This window comes from Nelumbo nucifera, chromosome 3 (assembly GCF_055504915.1).
Source record: "Nelumbo nucifera cultivar China Antique chromosome 3, China Antique-T2T, whole genome shotgun sequence".
In the NCBI taxonomy this organism is placed as follows: Eukaryota; Viridiplantae; Streptophyta; class Magnoliopsida; order Proteales; family Nelumbonaceae; genus Nelumbo; species Nelumbo nucifera.
This window is the reverse complement of record NC_142651.1, coordinates 38250936-38268237: the sequence shown is the minus strand read 5'-3', so window position 1 is coordinate 38268237 and position 17302 is coordinate 38250936. Positions and strand designations below refer to the sequence as shown.

Genomic DNA, 17302 nt, shown 5'->3' with positions numbered 1-17302 from the left:
TAATGAAACTTTATATAAGGGTGTTTGTCCCTAAGTAAAAGTTTAGGGGTCTTTGTAATAAAAGTTCAGTAGTATTTGTTATTAACTCCCAAAACTGTAAAGTGAGTTGTGCCAACTCGGAAGTGACAATGTTGAGTCGACTTGCTGGCACGACCCACATAGCTGCCTGTACAAACCACCCGCATATGCAGACATATATATGTATACACTATATACAAATATTCTAATTTTATTTAAAATTTATTATATCTTCATTTTAATATTTTATATATAAATAATTGTATACATCAAATTAATTTAATTTTTTTTCAATTTTTCAAAAAAATCGTACCGCTTCCCCCGGCCCGGCCCGGCCCGCGTGCCGTCACGGCACGGCCCTCTACAGTGCGGGCCGCCCTCAAAACATTACACACGGCCCTTAATACAGGGAACAGGGTTGGGTGTTTGTAATTTATCGTTCTTATAGAGACGCACACTCGACAACTTGGAACTCAACGAGGCAAGGGGAAGACAAGCAGAAGAAGTAGGTTGAAGATAATCAAAGTTAAGTGGTACGAGCAGAGATGGAGACTCAGTCGGACGGTAACGACGACATCGACACCATTAAAGAGATCCGCCAACAGCTGGAAGCTAGCATAGAGACCCGACACCTTGCCCAACAACATCTCATTGCCTCTCTCCAAACCCTTGTTCCCGACCTCGTAAGTTCCCTCGACCTCTCCCTCAAGGTTGTCTCCGCCTTCAATGGCCGCCAGTATACTCCATCCCCACTCCCTGATCTTTTTATCCCCCCGGCTAAGCCCCTCCCTAAAACCCCTCTGGGCGACCGCCAACCTCGTCGTCGATCCGTCGAGCCCAAACTCCCCACGGTCTCGAGGAATTATCAGAACCATAAGGCGTCGCCTGAAGCTCCCCCAATCCGTCGCTCCGATAGCGAGAAGTGGATGTCGATCGACGGCAGTGGGAGCCCGTTGTCCGTTGTTCGATCGATGGTCGCGGATTGCCTTTTGCAGCGAGTACCCTTTACGCCGATTGACTCGTCTGCAGTGCTTAGAAAGCTCGAGAACGACCAGTCGGCGACGGCGGCAGAGAAGTCGGCTTTGCTCGAACTGGGAGGGGAATCGGGTGCCATATTGGCGGTTGAAATGGCGTTGAGGTCGATGGCCGATGATAATGCTGGCGTTGTACTGGAGGAGTTTGTGGTAGGCGGGAAATCTAGGGTTAGGGTTTTGAAGATTGACCGCGATCTGCTAATGAAGGAATTGCCTGAAAGCGCTCACATGCAGCAGCAGCAGCAGGAGCCGAATTCAGAAGACGGGAATCAAGTTCAGTCGGCGATGACAACTGGAGCCGATGTTAATGGGGCGGTTTTTGGGATGGGTGGAGCTATTGCTAGGCCGCTGCCTGATATGTGGGTTGGGCCCGTTGACCCTCACATTTCAGGATTGCCCCCCATTTTTCCGGCTGGTGGAGGACCGCCACCGATGATGGGCCCGAGGGGTGGGCCTAGAGTAATGGGAATGATGGGGATTCACAGAGGAATGGGTGTTCCACCTCTCCATAGACCGCCGATGGGACCTGTTGCAACAATGGGTGGTCCAAATTCGACGCCTTTGAAGATGAGAACCGAAGAGGATGATTTGAAGGATCTTGAGGCTTTGTTGAATAAGAAGTCCTTCAGGGAGATGCAGAAGTCGAAGACTGGGGAGGAGCTCTTGGACCTGATCCACCGTCCCACCGCCAAGGAAACTGCCGTGGCTGCTAAGGTTTGGAATTATTATACTTTTTGGGTTTGATAGTCTTCATTAAATTCTAATTAAACTGATCTTATACTTTTGTGGACTATACAGGAATGAACATTTTTATTTCTCGTTGAAACCAGTGTTTTAAATGTGCAAGGCACAAGAAAAGCACAACGTTTAAAACATGAATTCTAATTGAAAAAACATTAATATATATGATGCAAATATGAATTCTAATTGAAAATAAATATTCTGAAAAGTCTATTGACTCAGCATAAAATACATAGACATGGTATATAAGACACTAGCAAAGAAAGACAACACTAGTAAAGAAAGGCATAACGTATAAAACATGGTCAAAGTGACATGTGAAAATGAAAGCAGACATATACGGATCATACCAAAGTGTTTGATGTTTCAAAAGCGCTCAGCGGTGTACCAGCCTGTATCCATATTTACAACCTTGAGTGCAAGGGTTTGGGATATTGCCCCTGGCCTAAATTGTTGGCCTGTATATTTAAAGGGGTTGGTTTTGTGAGTCTGGGATCATTCTATTTTAAAGTCAGGGATCATATATTAGTTGCATTGGTGTATCTTCTTTAGTGGAAATTTTCATATTTAAGATCATATTTGAAAGAACCAAGGTTTAAAAGTATTCTTTGTTTTTATTTATTTTAAGAGTCAATATTACCATTACTTGTGTATAGACATCAGTGAAAGGTAATTTAAAAGTTGATTAAACACTATATAGTGTGAAGCATATAAGAATCTAAAAAATTGACAAAAAATACACATTTTAATAAGGCACACACCTGGGCTGAAGTGCAAGGCGCATCAGAATGCATGTCTTTTGAAAGGGGTTGCTAGGGTGATCACACCAGGCCCTGAAATTTCCGGGCCAGGCCTAGCTCTGTACTTCAAGCCTAGCTCAGATAGAAGTTTAGTTTGATTTTATCACTACTTGGTGGGTCCCAATCTTGTTCCAAGGTTGTCATTGGTTTTCTTTTTGATAATAAATGAAAAAATTTATTCAAAGAGAAAAGGTGATAAGATATCGCCACTACCAAAGCAAAATAACCATACATAACCTTCCTCTCAACACAAACCCCACCACTCAACGTAGACTCCACCCACCAAACAGAAAGAATCCACTCCTTATACCCCAATTGCAACAAGCCCACCACCCTTCCAATGCCACTATGACCATGCCTCAATCCACTAACTGTCTCCATCCTTCCATCAATCAGACTCCCTAGCTCCTCCCCTTGCTATTAATCACTTCTTTGATGCCCAACACCCAAGGTTCAAAGTATCGATACACCTCTGTGTATCGGTACTAAAAACCACACGCTTTTATATTTTTTGTTTTTTTTTTCAAAAATTGGTTTATATATATATTATTAAAAAGAAAGGGTTCTCGAAAACAGATGTTTCGGAACCCAAAAGATATGATGCGATATGCCCGATACGGGAGCATAGTTTTCTAGGCGCCAAGGCAAGGCTAGGCGACTGGGGGGCGCCTAGTCGCCTAGTCGGCGATGGATTTTTTATGTTAAAAACATAGATCCTAGGGTAGTTCCCTAGGTACCATAACCATATTTCTTTAATAATTATTCATGATTTTCATAAGAAAAATATAAATTTCATATTAAAGTATAGAAAATCAACATATTCATGAGAAGAAAAGGAAGAAGGAAAAAAGAATTAAAAAAATATAGCGGCTGAACCCTTATTTTAGTTATAGGAAGAGAAGAAAATAAAAAGTATTGGTAGTAGTAGTAGTAGTAGTAGAAGTAGAAGAAGAATATATGGAAGAGGAAAATGTGCTGATTAGATAAAATTTTTAGTTCTTCCTTACTTATTGATTCAGGTTTTTAAGTCTTTGAGGGTTCAATACAGCATTTAGCAATGTTTGTGTTAATTAAATCCTAATAAATAAGAAAATAATAAAAAGAAATTAGTATATAAATACACAAAATGATTTTAGTTTAATAATGTTTATTTTATAATTATAATCTCAAAAAAGAGTGAATAAAAAAGTATTTTATAGTAGGAAGTAGAAAACTGTTAGGCGATTAGGTGAGCCGAGCCTCAAAGGGCGCCTTATTGCCTAGGCACCCGCCTAGGCGTCGCCTTGACAACTATGTACGGGAGTATCGTATCAAAATTTTGATCCTTGCCAAAACCTCAAATCTAGTCTTTTTGTTTCCCCCTTATTACGGTCCTCATATTGAAAACCTCTTATTGGCTTTAACTCCATCCCTTTTCTAGTTCCATAAATACTTTCTTGTAAAATGTTCACCACCTAATAAGGACAAGCCCAATTTCTTACCCACTTGGACATCTCTTTCCACCATTTTCTAAATTTCATCTTCTTATCTTTCTAACTTGGTCAAAAACAAAATTATCCTCATCCTTTTGGGTCTCTAAACCTTCTTGAGTATTTTCCACTAAATTCTCTCCTACTAATTTCTCCTCTTCTTCTGAGTTCTCTGTGTTTGTGTTTGACTTGGATCTTAATTCTTGAAAATGATTTCCCATTTCTCATCAAAGAAATTGTTCACACAAACCAATCAAGTATTGACCCAATCAAAGTTTCCTTCTGCACAGAATCACCCTTTTTCTAACAAACCCTTTGAACTGGTTCCTACCCCCAACAAGTTGCTCTTGCATAAACTATTTGTCACATTTAAACTATTTGTGGCCCTATCTTGATCTATATTTATCTTCTCTGAGATCAACTTGACTGATGAATGGCTAACCTTACTATTTCTCTCTTATGTGCCTTTTTAAACATTTTGCATCAACCTGGGCTGTATAACCCATTCTTCAGGCTTGATAAAAAAACCCACTCTTTAGGCGAGAAAAAAAATTATGTAACATAAACCAATCTATGGTTTTTGGCACTTCTAATATGTCTCTCATACCACTGCCCGTCTCCATTGACTTTGCAACTTTCCCAAAGTACAAATGGAAATTCTTTAATAATCTGCTCCCAATCTGCCAACTTTAATTTCAGCAAAATCTAATTCTTGAATTTCCTAAATAATCTGCTTGTGATGATTTCACTTAGATCTGGATTCTTCTCAACAAAACATTCCAACCTTTTGTTTTGTGCATGCACACAGTCAAACTGGAAAGAACCACCCTCTTGACTGTTTAACAGTTAAGTTATTTTCAACTGAATACATTTATCTCCTTGGAGTATCTATTGAAACCCCATCTATGCACATCACCCTCTTCTGAACATTCCTTACCTGCAATGACTGAAGCCTTTCTTGCAAGTTCGTCCAGAGTCCAGACCTCCAACTTCCTCTTCAGGTTATTCTTAATATCTGTTTAGTCCATGGGCCATGCTCAACCAAAACAGAAACCATAATCAGATGATCAACTGATGTCACCCTTGACAACTCATCATGCTTGCCATTAGTTGGCCTACCCCCCTTGAAACATTGGCCTCCAACAAGTCAATAGAGGTGTCACTTTTGTCTTTGTCTTCATCACAATTTAGGTATTTAGGAGGGGATCCTTGATCATTCCTGAAGGCATCAGCTTGAAAACCTGTTAATATATACTACCTAAATAAAACTTAGTAAATACTCTTATGGGAATTGTACTCCTCAAAAATACAACCTTCAATACCAGATTACTAGTAAAGCATCTTGTTACGCATTCTTTTATCCTAGTGTCAAAGTTATGTGTATGTGTATATGTCTTTGTTAAACAGCTCATCTTAATAGGAATTATAAAAAAACAGCTCATCTTAATAGGGAAATGGGAAAAATTGATTGGAGACTACCTTGTAGAAATTTGCATTTCTGTAAGATGATGATGGCTTGATCATGTTCACAAATTAATCTCCTTCATTGATCAAGAGTGCCCAAAAGTTTGATCCTTGATTTTTCTAATTCTTTTTCGTAGGAAAATTTCTTAGTATTTCTTTGTCAGATGGTTGTGGCTGTGTCGAGTGTCCAATGTTTCGGATGGGTCTCATGCGGATCGTAATGCTGATAAGGAATGCATTGATCTTTACCTTTCAAAAAAATGTATTTCTTGTCATAAATTTCCTTTTGTTTAATTTGTCTTCCCATACCATGCTGTGTTTTTTTTTTTTTAATTCTGCTGCACTGTCTGACCTAACTTATCAGTACCAGAATTAGCTATCTATTCTTGGATGATGTACCATACTTCATTCCACTTTGATTTTCTATTTATAATATGTAGTTTTGGCTCCAATTGTTGTCATTTTTGTGTTGAAGGATTGACCACATTTCACCACCCTGTATTTATTTTCGCATTGTTCTCTGTTCTTGTTTTTCCTTGTTCTAGCTAATATTATGATGTTGAATTTTGTTTTAGTTCAAAACTAAAGGTGGATCTCAACTAAAGGAATATTGTTCTGCTTTAACAAAGGAAGATTGCCGACGTCAATCTGGTTCTTATATTGCATGTGAGAAGGTTAGTGAGGACAAATGTCTGATGTGATTGTTTTTACCTATGATAGCTCTTGGTGTTCCATTCTATAATTTGCATTAGTTTACTTGTCACGTTAATGCCATTATTTTTCCTAATACTATACAAAGTTCTTGTTTTCCATATATGGGAAATTTGTGCATATCATGGTACAATACTTCTTTTTAAGATGTTATGGAGCTCAGATTGCTTGCACTTGGGGGTTCTAGTCGGGTACTTGATTTTAAAATTTTACACTGCCTTAGGAGTTGGACCCAGGTTTTCATGCCAGGCCCATTCAAATTTTGACAAAACCCCAACTCAAGCCCATCCAAGTTGCATTCCATAGCCTAATGCTATGGAATATAGGACACCATGCATTGGTTTGGACTGTCAAAGAGCAAAGCAATCATATTCCCACTTATTATTCTTGTTCTGTTTGATGAGTTTCATTATGCATATGCTGTGCTTTTTCTGTTGTAGCAATAATTTGGAAAATATCGTCCTGGGTATTGATTCACTGTTTTGGTGGTTATCTTTATGGGTCATGGACTCATGGTTCAAGATGGATTACTTCATGTTTCAGGTTCATTTTAGGCGTATAATTGCTCTACACACTGAGATCAGTTTGGGAGATTGCTCTTTTTTGGATACATGCCGTCACATGAAGGTAATTTCTTTTTTACTTTTTGCTCTTGCTTATGATTTTGTTAACTAGGATTATTAGTAATTCATGTTTCCATTGGACAGACATGCAAGTATGTTCATTATGAGCTTGACCCAACTCCAGATGTGCCAGCCATGATGATGGGAGCTGCAGCTCTTCCTCCCCCTAAACCAATAAAGCCTCAACGTGCTGAATATTGTTCGGAGGTTGAGCTTGGTGAACCACAATGGATTAATTGTGATATTCGCACATTTAGAATGGACATTTTAGGGCAGTTTGGAGTTATCATGGCAGATCCACCTTGGGACATTCATATGGAGTTGCCTTATGGAACAATGGCAGATGATGAGATGCGCAGTCTCAATGTTCCTGCACTGCAAACAGATGGTCTGATTTTTCTGTGGGTCACTGGGCGTGCAATGGAACTTGGACGTGAGTGGTACGTGCCTCTCTTTGACTGTTTGCAAATTAGCATATTTGTAATTTTTTTTTCTTATTGCTGAGTGGAATCAATATCTCTACCTAAATTGTTAAAAATTTATGCAACCAATGAATGAAATAGACCATTCTTTTGGTTTTTTCAAGAAAGAAAAATTAAAGAGCATTCTTTAATTAGTATCTCCTCAGGAGATTGATGATTAATAGGCCTGTGATGTTCAATACAAAATTAGATCCTTTAGTGGGGTGCATGTGTGGGGAAATATGGAACCATAAACAAACAGGAAGAGTCTGCACAAATAAATCCCTTCTTCAGTTATTGTCAGAACAGATGATTTAATGAAAGTGATTTAAAACAGACCTGGCAAAAAGCTAACCCAACCTGCGAACCCGACCCAACCCAAAAGTGTTAGGGTCTCATATTTTAGCAACATGAATCCGGGAATGACCCAACCTGGAAAACGGGTGGGATTGGCTTGGGTCATGGGTCAACCCAATGACCCAATTATCAAGTTTAATCGGGACTATTTATGTATTGTTAGAAGTTTCTACTCTTTAATCTTTACAATTTAGTCTTTACTCTTTATTGTTTACTCTTTGAATTGTTAATTGTTCAGTTTTTTATTTTATTTTTGGAATTTTAAGGGTAATTCCTTTAATTTTGGCATTTTTTTTCATGTATTTTTTTTTTATTTTTTTTAAATTTCAGCTATTTTTTGGGATGACCCGAATTGACCCATGGTCAACCCTAACCCAAACATTTAGGGTTAGGGTCCAGCATTTGGTGACCTAACCCGAAATGCAACCTGAAGTATCTTGACCCAACCCGAACCCAATCCACCCAACTCAATCAGGTCTAGTTTAAAATCCAGTCTGGAGGTTGAACTGCTTTTTCCCTCTGGGTCAAGAGTTCAGCAGTTCAAGTGTACAAGGTCAACTTCCATGTGATGGGAAATGGAACCATAAATAAACAGAAAGAGTCTGCACATATAAATCCCTCTTCAGCTATTGTTAGAATAGATGATTTAATGACTGTTTTAAAACCCAGTCTGGAGGTTCAGCCTATGGGTGTTCAGTTTGGAAGGCAATACAGAAACTCTTTTCTCAGTTTATGAAGGGTATAAAGTATGAATTGGCAATGGGGAGAGAGTATCTTTTTGGAAGGATTACTGGTGTGGGAATGGTCCACTAGGGGTTCTATTCCCAGACCTGTTCGAGATTGCTACTAATAAGGATGCATCAGTGGCGGATTACCTAGCTTTGCATTTGGAACCCCCAAATCCGTAATTCATGGCGGAACCTAAATGATTGGAAGGTGACTTCCTTGGTCAGTTTGCTCCAGGGTCTTTATGACTCAGGTATAGCTGGAGTAGGGGAAGACAAAAGAAAATGGTTATTTGAGAAATCAGGGACATTCTCCATAAATTCTGTTTACAACAACTTGTTAGGGGAGGACACTGATATGTCCCGGAGATTTCACACACAATTCTCAGACACACGGCAAAAATTACACAACTCAAATGAAAAGAAACTGGTATTCATTCAGAGGAACGCATTAACAGTTGGTCGGTTCTTCGAGAGACCGCCGGCTCTCCCAAACACTCAAAATGCTCTTCACTCCAAAAAAAACATGCCCTTTCCCCATCCCCCAAAGACCCTTCTTATACCCTTCTGACAGCACAATTGACTCCCTCTATAAATGCCCAAAACTCTTCTTATTCAAAACTGACATAGCTATAAATGCCCCAAGACTCTTCTTATTCCCTTCTGACTTCCTCTATAAATGCCCAGCTGGCAAGCCCCATGTGTTTAATCATTTCCCCCCTTAACCGATTGTTGACCTGGCTTACGCTGCCCTTTCCTTCTCTAAGCATACGTAAGGTTAATTGGGGGCCTATCAGACACTTCATCCTTCCCAAGCAACAGGATTTGGGTAAGATATGTTCCTTCCAAACTGGCTTTTTTTGTTTGGTCTGCTGCTGGATAAGATCCTAACTAAGGACAATTTAGTTAGGAGAGGTATGGAGGCGACAGATAAGGCTTGCGCTCTTTGCAACGGTTGTGTAGAATCTTCCAGTTATTTGTTACTTCATTGCAAATTCACTTATTGGATTTGGATAAGATTACAAGAATGATGAATTTGTTTGGGATTCATATGTGCTTCCCGGTTGATGTGAAGGGATTCATTGGATCTTGGTACGTAGGCAGGTTAAGGAGGGCTGGAAAATTAGCTTGGAACATCCTCCCTTCAGCAGTTTTTTGGGCAGTGTGGACTGAAAGAAACAGCAGAATTTTTGAAGACAGACAAAGTTCAAAAGAAGAGGTGTTTAAAAGGATTTCAGGAATGATACAGTCATGGTTGGCAAACCACCCATTGTTCAAAAATAGACAAACATGTTCTTTTTTTTTATCAGGATTGCCCTTTTGTTAGGAGTTCATAATTTTGGTGGGGCTGATTGTTGGGTATACTGCTTTATTTCCTTTTGTACAGTTTCTCCTTGTACAGGGGTCGGCATAGTTGTATGATTTTAAAGAATATTAATGAAATATTTTACCTTGCGGTTTCAAAAAAAAAAAAAAAGAACCCAGTCTGGAGCTTGAACTGCTTTTGCCCTCTGGGTAAACAATTCAGCAGTTCAATTGTACAGGCCAATGGGTCAACCCATGATGTTATCCACATGTGTGTGAGTAAAGGCAACCCTTCAACAGGTAAGATGTCAATGGTTCAGCCGTTTGGGTCAATGGGTCATTGACCAAGTGAATGGTTTTTTGTAACATGTGGGTTAGAGGTTGAACCAAACTGGGATTGTAACTGGATCACTGGTCCAACAGGTTGGGTCAATGACAGGTGGAAAACACTACTGGTCCAACAAGTTGTTCAGCCTATGGGTGTTCAGTCTGCACATATAAATCCTTGTATTTTTATACCCTATATCTCTGCCCTCTTTTTCTTTGTGGTTTTCTCTACAAAATGACAACTTTTCCCTCTTCTTTTTCTCTATTTCAGATCTAAATTGTTCACACATATGATCTTAGATATTCAGTGGCCACCATATTTGGTTTGGAGGGCACTTCATCACTGTCCTATATCACTTATTTGTTCACTGATTGGTTGTGAGAAGCATCATTAAAAGAGCAAAGCAACAGTACATTGTCCAGCTTTCTTAGAGAGAGTGATAGTTGACCAAAACCTCAAATGTGGGCCTGTTTGGGAGGGCTTCAGCTTTGATTGAGCTGTTTTCACTGGACTGGTTTAAGAAGCTACTAAAACCAGCTTCACTGGAAAGTCAATTTCTTGGCTGAAAAAAAACTATTGAAGTGTCACCAAACATAGCTTCTAGGATTTCCATGTGGGACCCACCTTTCAGAGGCAGAAGCCACTGTGTGAAAGCCCTCCCAGATGAGCACCATAATGGGACAAGGCAAAAAATAGGAAGGTAAGCATGCCTCAAAAGAATTACCCTGGAAGAGAGGACCCACAATTCAATTCTAATATCTGACACCGTCTTGCTAAAATACTTCCTTGCTATTTTTCTTATGTTATTTTTCTCCCAAATGATAAAGAAGGTAATTGAACAAGGGGTTGTTCACATGGAGGAATTTGTGACCTAAAAAAATCCCTGAGGTGTGTTTGGGTTAGTGGGGGCACAATGTGAAAAAAAGAAAAAGAAAGCTGGGCATATAGGGGCTTGAACTTGTAGGTTTGCATACAAGTAGCTATGTTAGGGTTTTCCTACATTTAGTGTGCCAACTTGCCAATTTATATTGTTTTATACATGTATTTATTGGATGGAACTTGATTGGGAAACATGAACTTTCTCCAAAATATTATATCCACCATCCTTATTTGGAGTATAAATAGGATATGTGCAATGTTTTAAAATGCGGAGGTGTGACGTGAGGTGTTCCATTACTTGGAGGGATGAGGTGTAGATCAGAACGTAAGAGGCATACGCCTTCTGAACATAAGGAGGCGTAAACCTCCTTAAGAGGAGGGATGAGGAGGAAGAAGTGGAAGGAGGATTTCATTTTTCCTTCTCTTCCCTTCCCTTCCCTTCCCTTCCCTTGCCTTTTTCTTTTTTTTTTTCCTTTTTTTTTTCTTTCTTTTTCTTGCCCTTCCCTTCCCTTCCCTTTTTCTTTTTCTTTTTGTCTTTTTATATGCGGTGTGTGTGAGGCGTACGCCTCTTGCACCTGAGACGTATTCCTTAGAGGTGTCAACACCTCTGGCATACACCTCAGGCTGTTCTGGGGGCGCCTCACCTGGAGGTGCGCTTCCAGGCATATGCGTCCCATGCCTTTTAAAATACTGGATATATGTAATGGATCAACACCTAATGTGTATGCCTTAGAGGTGTCAATGCCTCTGGCATATGCCTCCGCATTTTTCGGGCACTGTGCTTCCAGGCATATGCCTCCCACACCTTCTAACACATTGATTGACATTCTCCCTCCTTTCGATTCATACCAAAACCAAGGAGTTCTGTTTAATTGATGTAAAATTCTACTGATGTCCGTTGGTGTTTAAATGGGTGCATCCTCTACCAAGTCAAAAAAAGCATAGGTTTGATGGTGTAAGCCATCCCCTTTTGTTTGTATGCGTTTTAACCAATATGCATCCTTAAACTCAGGTTGGTTCAGGTGTCCGTCAGGCCCCGGCCTGAGGTCAGGTTGTCCTTGGATTGATTTAGGATTTTACAACCTAAGCTTAGCATAAGATATTAAACTGCCAGCCTGAACAGTTCTTAAGGACAGACCGACAGAGCCAGTTAAAAACTGTTATGGAGGATAGATACTGGGCAGTCAAATTCAGGTAATCAGATTGAGCCTGGTCCAAGCTACAACATATCTTGATCCAATATTTCATATTTCCCTACCTAAGGATAGACCAAAGTTTAAAATACCAGTGTCAATGGATTTTGGTCATCCAAATATAGGAAACATATTCGAAATGTTGTATGGAAATATTGCCAAAATTATAAACATGATAGGAATATTGTGAAATATGTGACAATATAGAAATAATATTTTATGAAATGATAGAAGTAGCATTTGTACCCTTTCAAATTATTGTTGTATGAAATGTTGTACCCTTTTGAATTATTATCTTGTTTGAAATTATCAAAGCTAAGAAACTAAGGTTAATGGACAAAATAATATGCTATAAAGTTGTCTTGTAAATTATCTATCAAAAAAAAGTTGTTTTGTAAACATTAAGAGTCAAAACTACATGATAGAGTGGGTTCAAACAAAATTTAACTCATAGAAAGTGCAAATGATTCTAATAATCAACCAAATAATCTATTAAACAAATAAAAACTAAGATTTAACTTTATATTTGAAAAGAATTTTGAGCTGGCTCAAAGTGGTAATCATGCCCATTTGGCAGACAATAGTACTGCTACTCCACATATCTAGTTATCTGCAATATTGTTGCCAACTTATTTTATGATACCGTCTCGTACTCCACATAGCACCAGCAGTTTTTATCATGGTTTTAAAATACAACCCAGAAACAGAACAGTTCTGGCACTGGTTTCCGGGTTGACGGTTCGACTGCCTGGGTCAATGGGTCGTTGACTGATTCAACGGTTTTTAGCCAGGGACCAGGTCAACGGTCTGTCTGGGTCAATGGCGGTTCTGAAACCATGGTTTTCATTAGGCAGTATGTGAATTCCAGTAATATTTTGTGTCAGTACACATGGAAATGGAAATATTAGGAAATATAAGGACATTTTAAACCAAGGACAAATTGGGTTCTAATTAAGGTTCAAAATATCGATATGCCTGATACACCGGTAGAAGCGTATCAGTAGTTTTTTTTAGTTTTTTTTTATCAAATCCGGTTCAGAGGGGGCAGTTTAAGGTCCATCCACCCCCTGAACTGGTCAAAACCCCAATACACCCTCTGTACGGGCGTATCGGGAAGCTCCTGAATGCTGTATTTGGTCAGTTGGTTCTTATTGAGGTTGCCATGGGAAGATATTTGGCCCCAGATTCATAACTGTTCTGTTTAATATAGTCCAATGGTTGCTTTAAATTGATCTCTGAATTGTCTTCAATGTTGAAGCTTAGTATTTGTTCATTGCTTGTAGAAATTGTTTAATATTTGTTCAAAAATTAAGAAAAATGTCTGTTTTATTTTAAATGATAATTCTTAATTGTTAATTCCATTCAGTTCTGGTTGTACACTCGATTTAAACTCATGCATTTTGATATGCTTTTATCAGCTTAGAACTTTGGGGATACAAGCGTGTTGAGGAGCTCATTTGGGTGAAGACCAATCAGCTTCAGAGAATTATCAGAACAGGGCGCACAGGCCATTGGCTCAATCACAGTAAGGAACATTGTCTTGTTGGGTTAAAGGGAAATCCAGAAGTGAACAGGAATATTGATACAGATGTTATTGTTGCTGAGGTTCGAGAGACCAGCCGCAAACCAGATGAGGTAATATGAATAGGTTCTTTGTTCTCTTCTCATTCCATACCTTCTTATTATTTAGTAGTCTTCTCACTTCTATCTCTGCGTTCTATCACATGGTAACACACTGATTATTATATTACTGACTATCAACTTTTGCAATTGTTTTTTAATCAAAGTACTATTGATATTGTAAAGAGTCTTGGACCCTAGACTTATTACATGTAAACTTAAGTGTTGCACATGCCATTTTGCAGATGTACCCTATGCTGGAGAGGATAAGCCCAAGGACAAGAAAGTTGGAATTGTTTGCGCGGATGCACAACACCCATGCCGGGTATGCTAACATATTTTGCTTTTTAATTTGAGATTTCCGAATTTTGACATTATAATCTATTGATTAAGGTAATTTGGAGACTTGGAGTAAGAAAAAAATTTATGTTTTCATCAGGATAGATGCCCTGATTTTGAGTGACACTTCTGTCTATGGTGGAACCAGATTTGGAGATCTAAGATGCCCAAAATCCATCTGACAGAATAATCTTGAGGCTGTGTTTGCTTTTTAAAACAAAATGGCTGCATTAGTTGAAGATTACGTTGAAGGCTAGTTTAGTGGTTGCAATGTTTGAAAACAGAATACATATCAAATAGAAGTGTATAAAAAAGCAAACTAGGCATCTTCAGTATTGATTATTGATAAAAAAATCTCCAGTATTGATTGTTTTGGATGATCAGAAGGCATGGGCTATGAACTAAAGAAGATTCATAATTTGGATAAATAGATCATTAAATAGCTTTTGTGGTCAAGGAGACCACTCATATGGTACTGATTAGTTAAAATGGTGAAGCTATAGTTGAGGATTAATTGAAATCTATTCTCATTCATCTTGGCGTGAATATATTTAACACTAAAACAGAGTTGGCCTGCTAGCAGAACAGGTTTTAACCAAGACAGATTAGTGGAGACACCTTAGATCAAAATTATGATAGTTACAACAAGAGAAATAAAATAGATCATAACTTTTAGCCTCATTCTCAATCCAGTTCACTGGTGTTACTGTTCCAGTTCATATGTTCAATTCATTCAGATAGGTATGCCGTTCAATGTTCATTAGAGTTTGACAAAAAGTATTAGTGCCAGCTGCCTACCTGGTGCACCCCCTTCTGGTTCCTTTATCCGGGCTTGGGTCTGGCAGCATAAAGATGGTTTTAATCTTTTTTTTGGTATCTTTTGTCACCATTTCTGTAGGGTGCATTGTTGTATTTGAGTACTTGTAACTATTACTCCAATGGTTTTCGTTAGTGTTGTTATTATGTAATTCTATCCTATTTAATTCAATCAGGCATTGAGGCGTATTCTTATTGTCAGGTGGATCTCTCTTGGTAATCAATTGCATGGAGTACGATTAGTTGATGAAGGGCTGCGAGCAAGGTTTAAAGCTGCTTACCCAGATGTGGAAGTGCAACCCCCTTCTCCTCCCAGGATGTCTGCCTTGGAAACAGATTCTAATGCTGCTCAAATGAGGAGTCCATTCGGAGGAATGGACTCAAAACTGATGACGGCTCAATTTGCAGAAACCACCGGCCCAGGGCCCTATGTTTCTGAAGAGAAAATGCCCACAGACGTTGAGATGGGAAGTTAATGTATCATCAATGTCTGTCATTAATGACAATACTCGTGTTTCATAAAGGGATGATGATACGATCACTTTGGATGCAGAGAATGTTGCACCACCTCCACCTGGATCCAGTGTCACGACTCATTGCCACCATTTCCGTATAACCAAAAACTTTTTACCAACACATGCATGGATGTTTCTCACCAACGGGTGATATATGCTCCCTCGAGACGTAGAGAATACTGCATCACCTGGTTCCTTGCATCAGAAGTCATGCTATTGTGGTCGAGCTCACTGTATCATGACCCATTTTTTGTATTTATAATATCAATAGTTTTGTCACCTGATTCCAGTTGTTAATTTTGTTGTTTTCCTAGCTTATTCAAATATCCAATAGAGCAGTGTGTTATATGCCTGTTTGTCAGGCCATTTCTGTAGCAGAAATGAGATGATTTTGAGGACATAATACCTTAACAGCTGTCCATCCAGTGAATTGCACCAACTGAGCAGACATGGTTCCAGGAGGTCCTGGATCTTGTTTTTTTGCAGTTTTCATATAATTTAATCAATGATCTAATGCCGATACTTGCTGTATCTTAATGTCTTGCACTTACTACTCAATTAGTATATGGGTATGGATTCCAGAGAGTAGACAATTTTCTATATTAACAGCATACAATACGTTTGTGATTCATGCCCATATGGATGTCGTGAAGAAAGTCGAGAGCACTTTTTTGGTACTGTATTGTGTAAAGAATAATGCGGCATGAGCTACATAGAAACGAAACGATTATGTTGGTTCTGGTTATGTGGTTTTTGGGTGAGGACTGGTTGTTGCTGTTTCAAACTGATAGACCCGAGCTGATTATATATAGTTAATAATGTATGAAAGCCTCTTGGTTTTCTTCTAAATTTTGTTATATTTCATATAAAAAATCATAGGTATTATATAAGATAATTCGCTATTTTACGAATTCAAGTATAAAGTTGCTATTGATCTAAAGCATAATTGGGTCTAATTGGACCGGACCTGATTGTCCCGATTGATAATTGGGACAGTTGTGGTTCTATCATGGGTACTGATTAATAATCAGCTTTGGACAGGTAGACATCACCCATTGACAGATCTAACAAAAGATATATAGGCAAGTTTTATACACAATATGGTGAAAATTGTTTACCAGAATTTTTATAGTTCTCTCCCAAACCCAATGTAAGATAAGACGTTAGTCGGATGATGTATATAGATTTGTATTATTCACCCCTATTCTTTTTTGTTCTTCACACTTTTCGATAGTTCTCTAATCTCTAATTCTCTTTCCTGTAGGGGAAGAATGGTTCAAAAGCATAACCTAATCATACTTGGGGTGGCAATTTTTCCAATCCCTGCATTGGTGAAGATGATTATCCCCCTGCAAGACGATAGGGAAATTTTCACTCCAAGGGATCCCCATTTAGTAGAATTACTAAAATACCTTTGATATATTATTTTCAAATCCTTAATACTTATGAGTAGATATGTTTATTTCTTATTTCCTCGTGGTCCAATTGGTGATTATATTTGTTACTGGGGATTTATGTTGAGTATTTGCATTTTTATTATGAATTTGTGTCAATATTTTTAGAAATATGACTGAATAAGCTTAAATATATTTAGATCTATTTTGATAAAAACTGTAAGTCGTAACCATTTTATTTTTAACTTTTGGGAATGAAGTAAAAATATGAATTTGACATCATAAAAAATGATGGCGAGTGGGGATCCCCGTTGGTGGAAACAGGGATAGGGACAGAATGGGGTCACAAGGATGGGGATGCCCTGCCCCGTTGCCATTCCTAACCTCACCGGAGTTACACCAGAGTTATGGATGGTTCAAGGAAAAAATGCTGATTTTCATTTCAAGAACAAAGCCCACCATTCTAGATTTTTTTTTTCAACACCGTATTAAATGCCACCTTAATCTAAT

At 38.6% G+C, this 17302-nt stretch overlaps 1 protein-coding gene across 1 annotated transcript; it reads left to right on the top strand.

Annotated features, from left to right (window-relative positions):
• The first annotated feature begins 440 nt into the window (after positions 1-440).
• On the top strand, positions 441-15929 carry MTA (mRNAadenosine methylase). The gene is made up of 7 exons (XM_010254220.3): positions 441-1766; positions 6102-6200; positions 6781-6864; positions 6945-7300; positions 13527-13743; positions 13974-14053; positions 15086-15929. The coding sequence occupies exons 1-7, from the start codon at positions 564-566 to the stop codon at positions 15357-15359; spliced, it is 2313 nt and encodes a 770-aa protein (XP_010252522.1). The 5' UTR covers positions 441-563; the 3' UTR covers positions 15360-15929.
• Positions 15930-17302: the final 1373 nt, after the last annotated feature.

What these genes read in the sequence shown, in the direction of transcription:
- MTA (XM_010254220.3), top strand. Translation starts at nt 564, where the DNA reads ATGGAGACTCAGTCGGACGGTAACGACGACATCGACACCATTAAAGAG. An exon ending in ATGGAACTTGGACGTGAGTG is followed by an intron (nt 7,301 to 13,526) that starts GTACGTGCCTCT and finishes TGCTTTTATCAG; the next exon opens with CTTAGAACTTTGGGGATACA. An exon ending in ATGCACAACACCCATGCCGG is followed by an intron (nt 14,054 to 15,085) that starts GTATGCTAACAT and finishes TCTTATTGTCAG; the next exon opens with GTGGATCTCTCTTGGTAATC.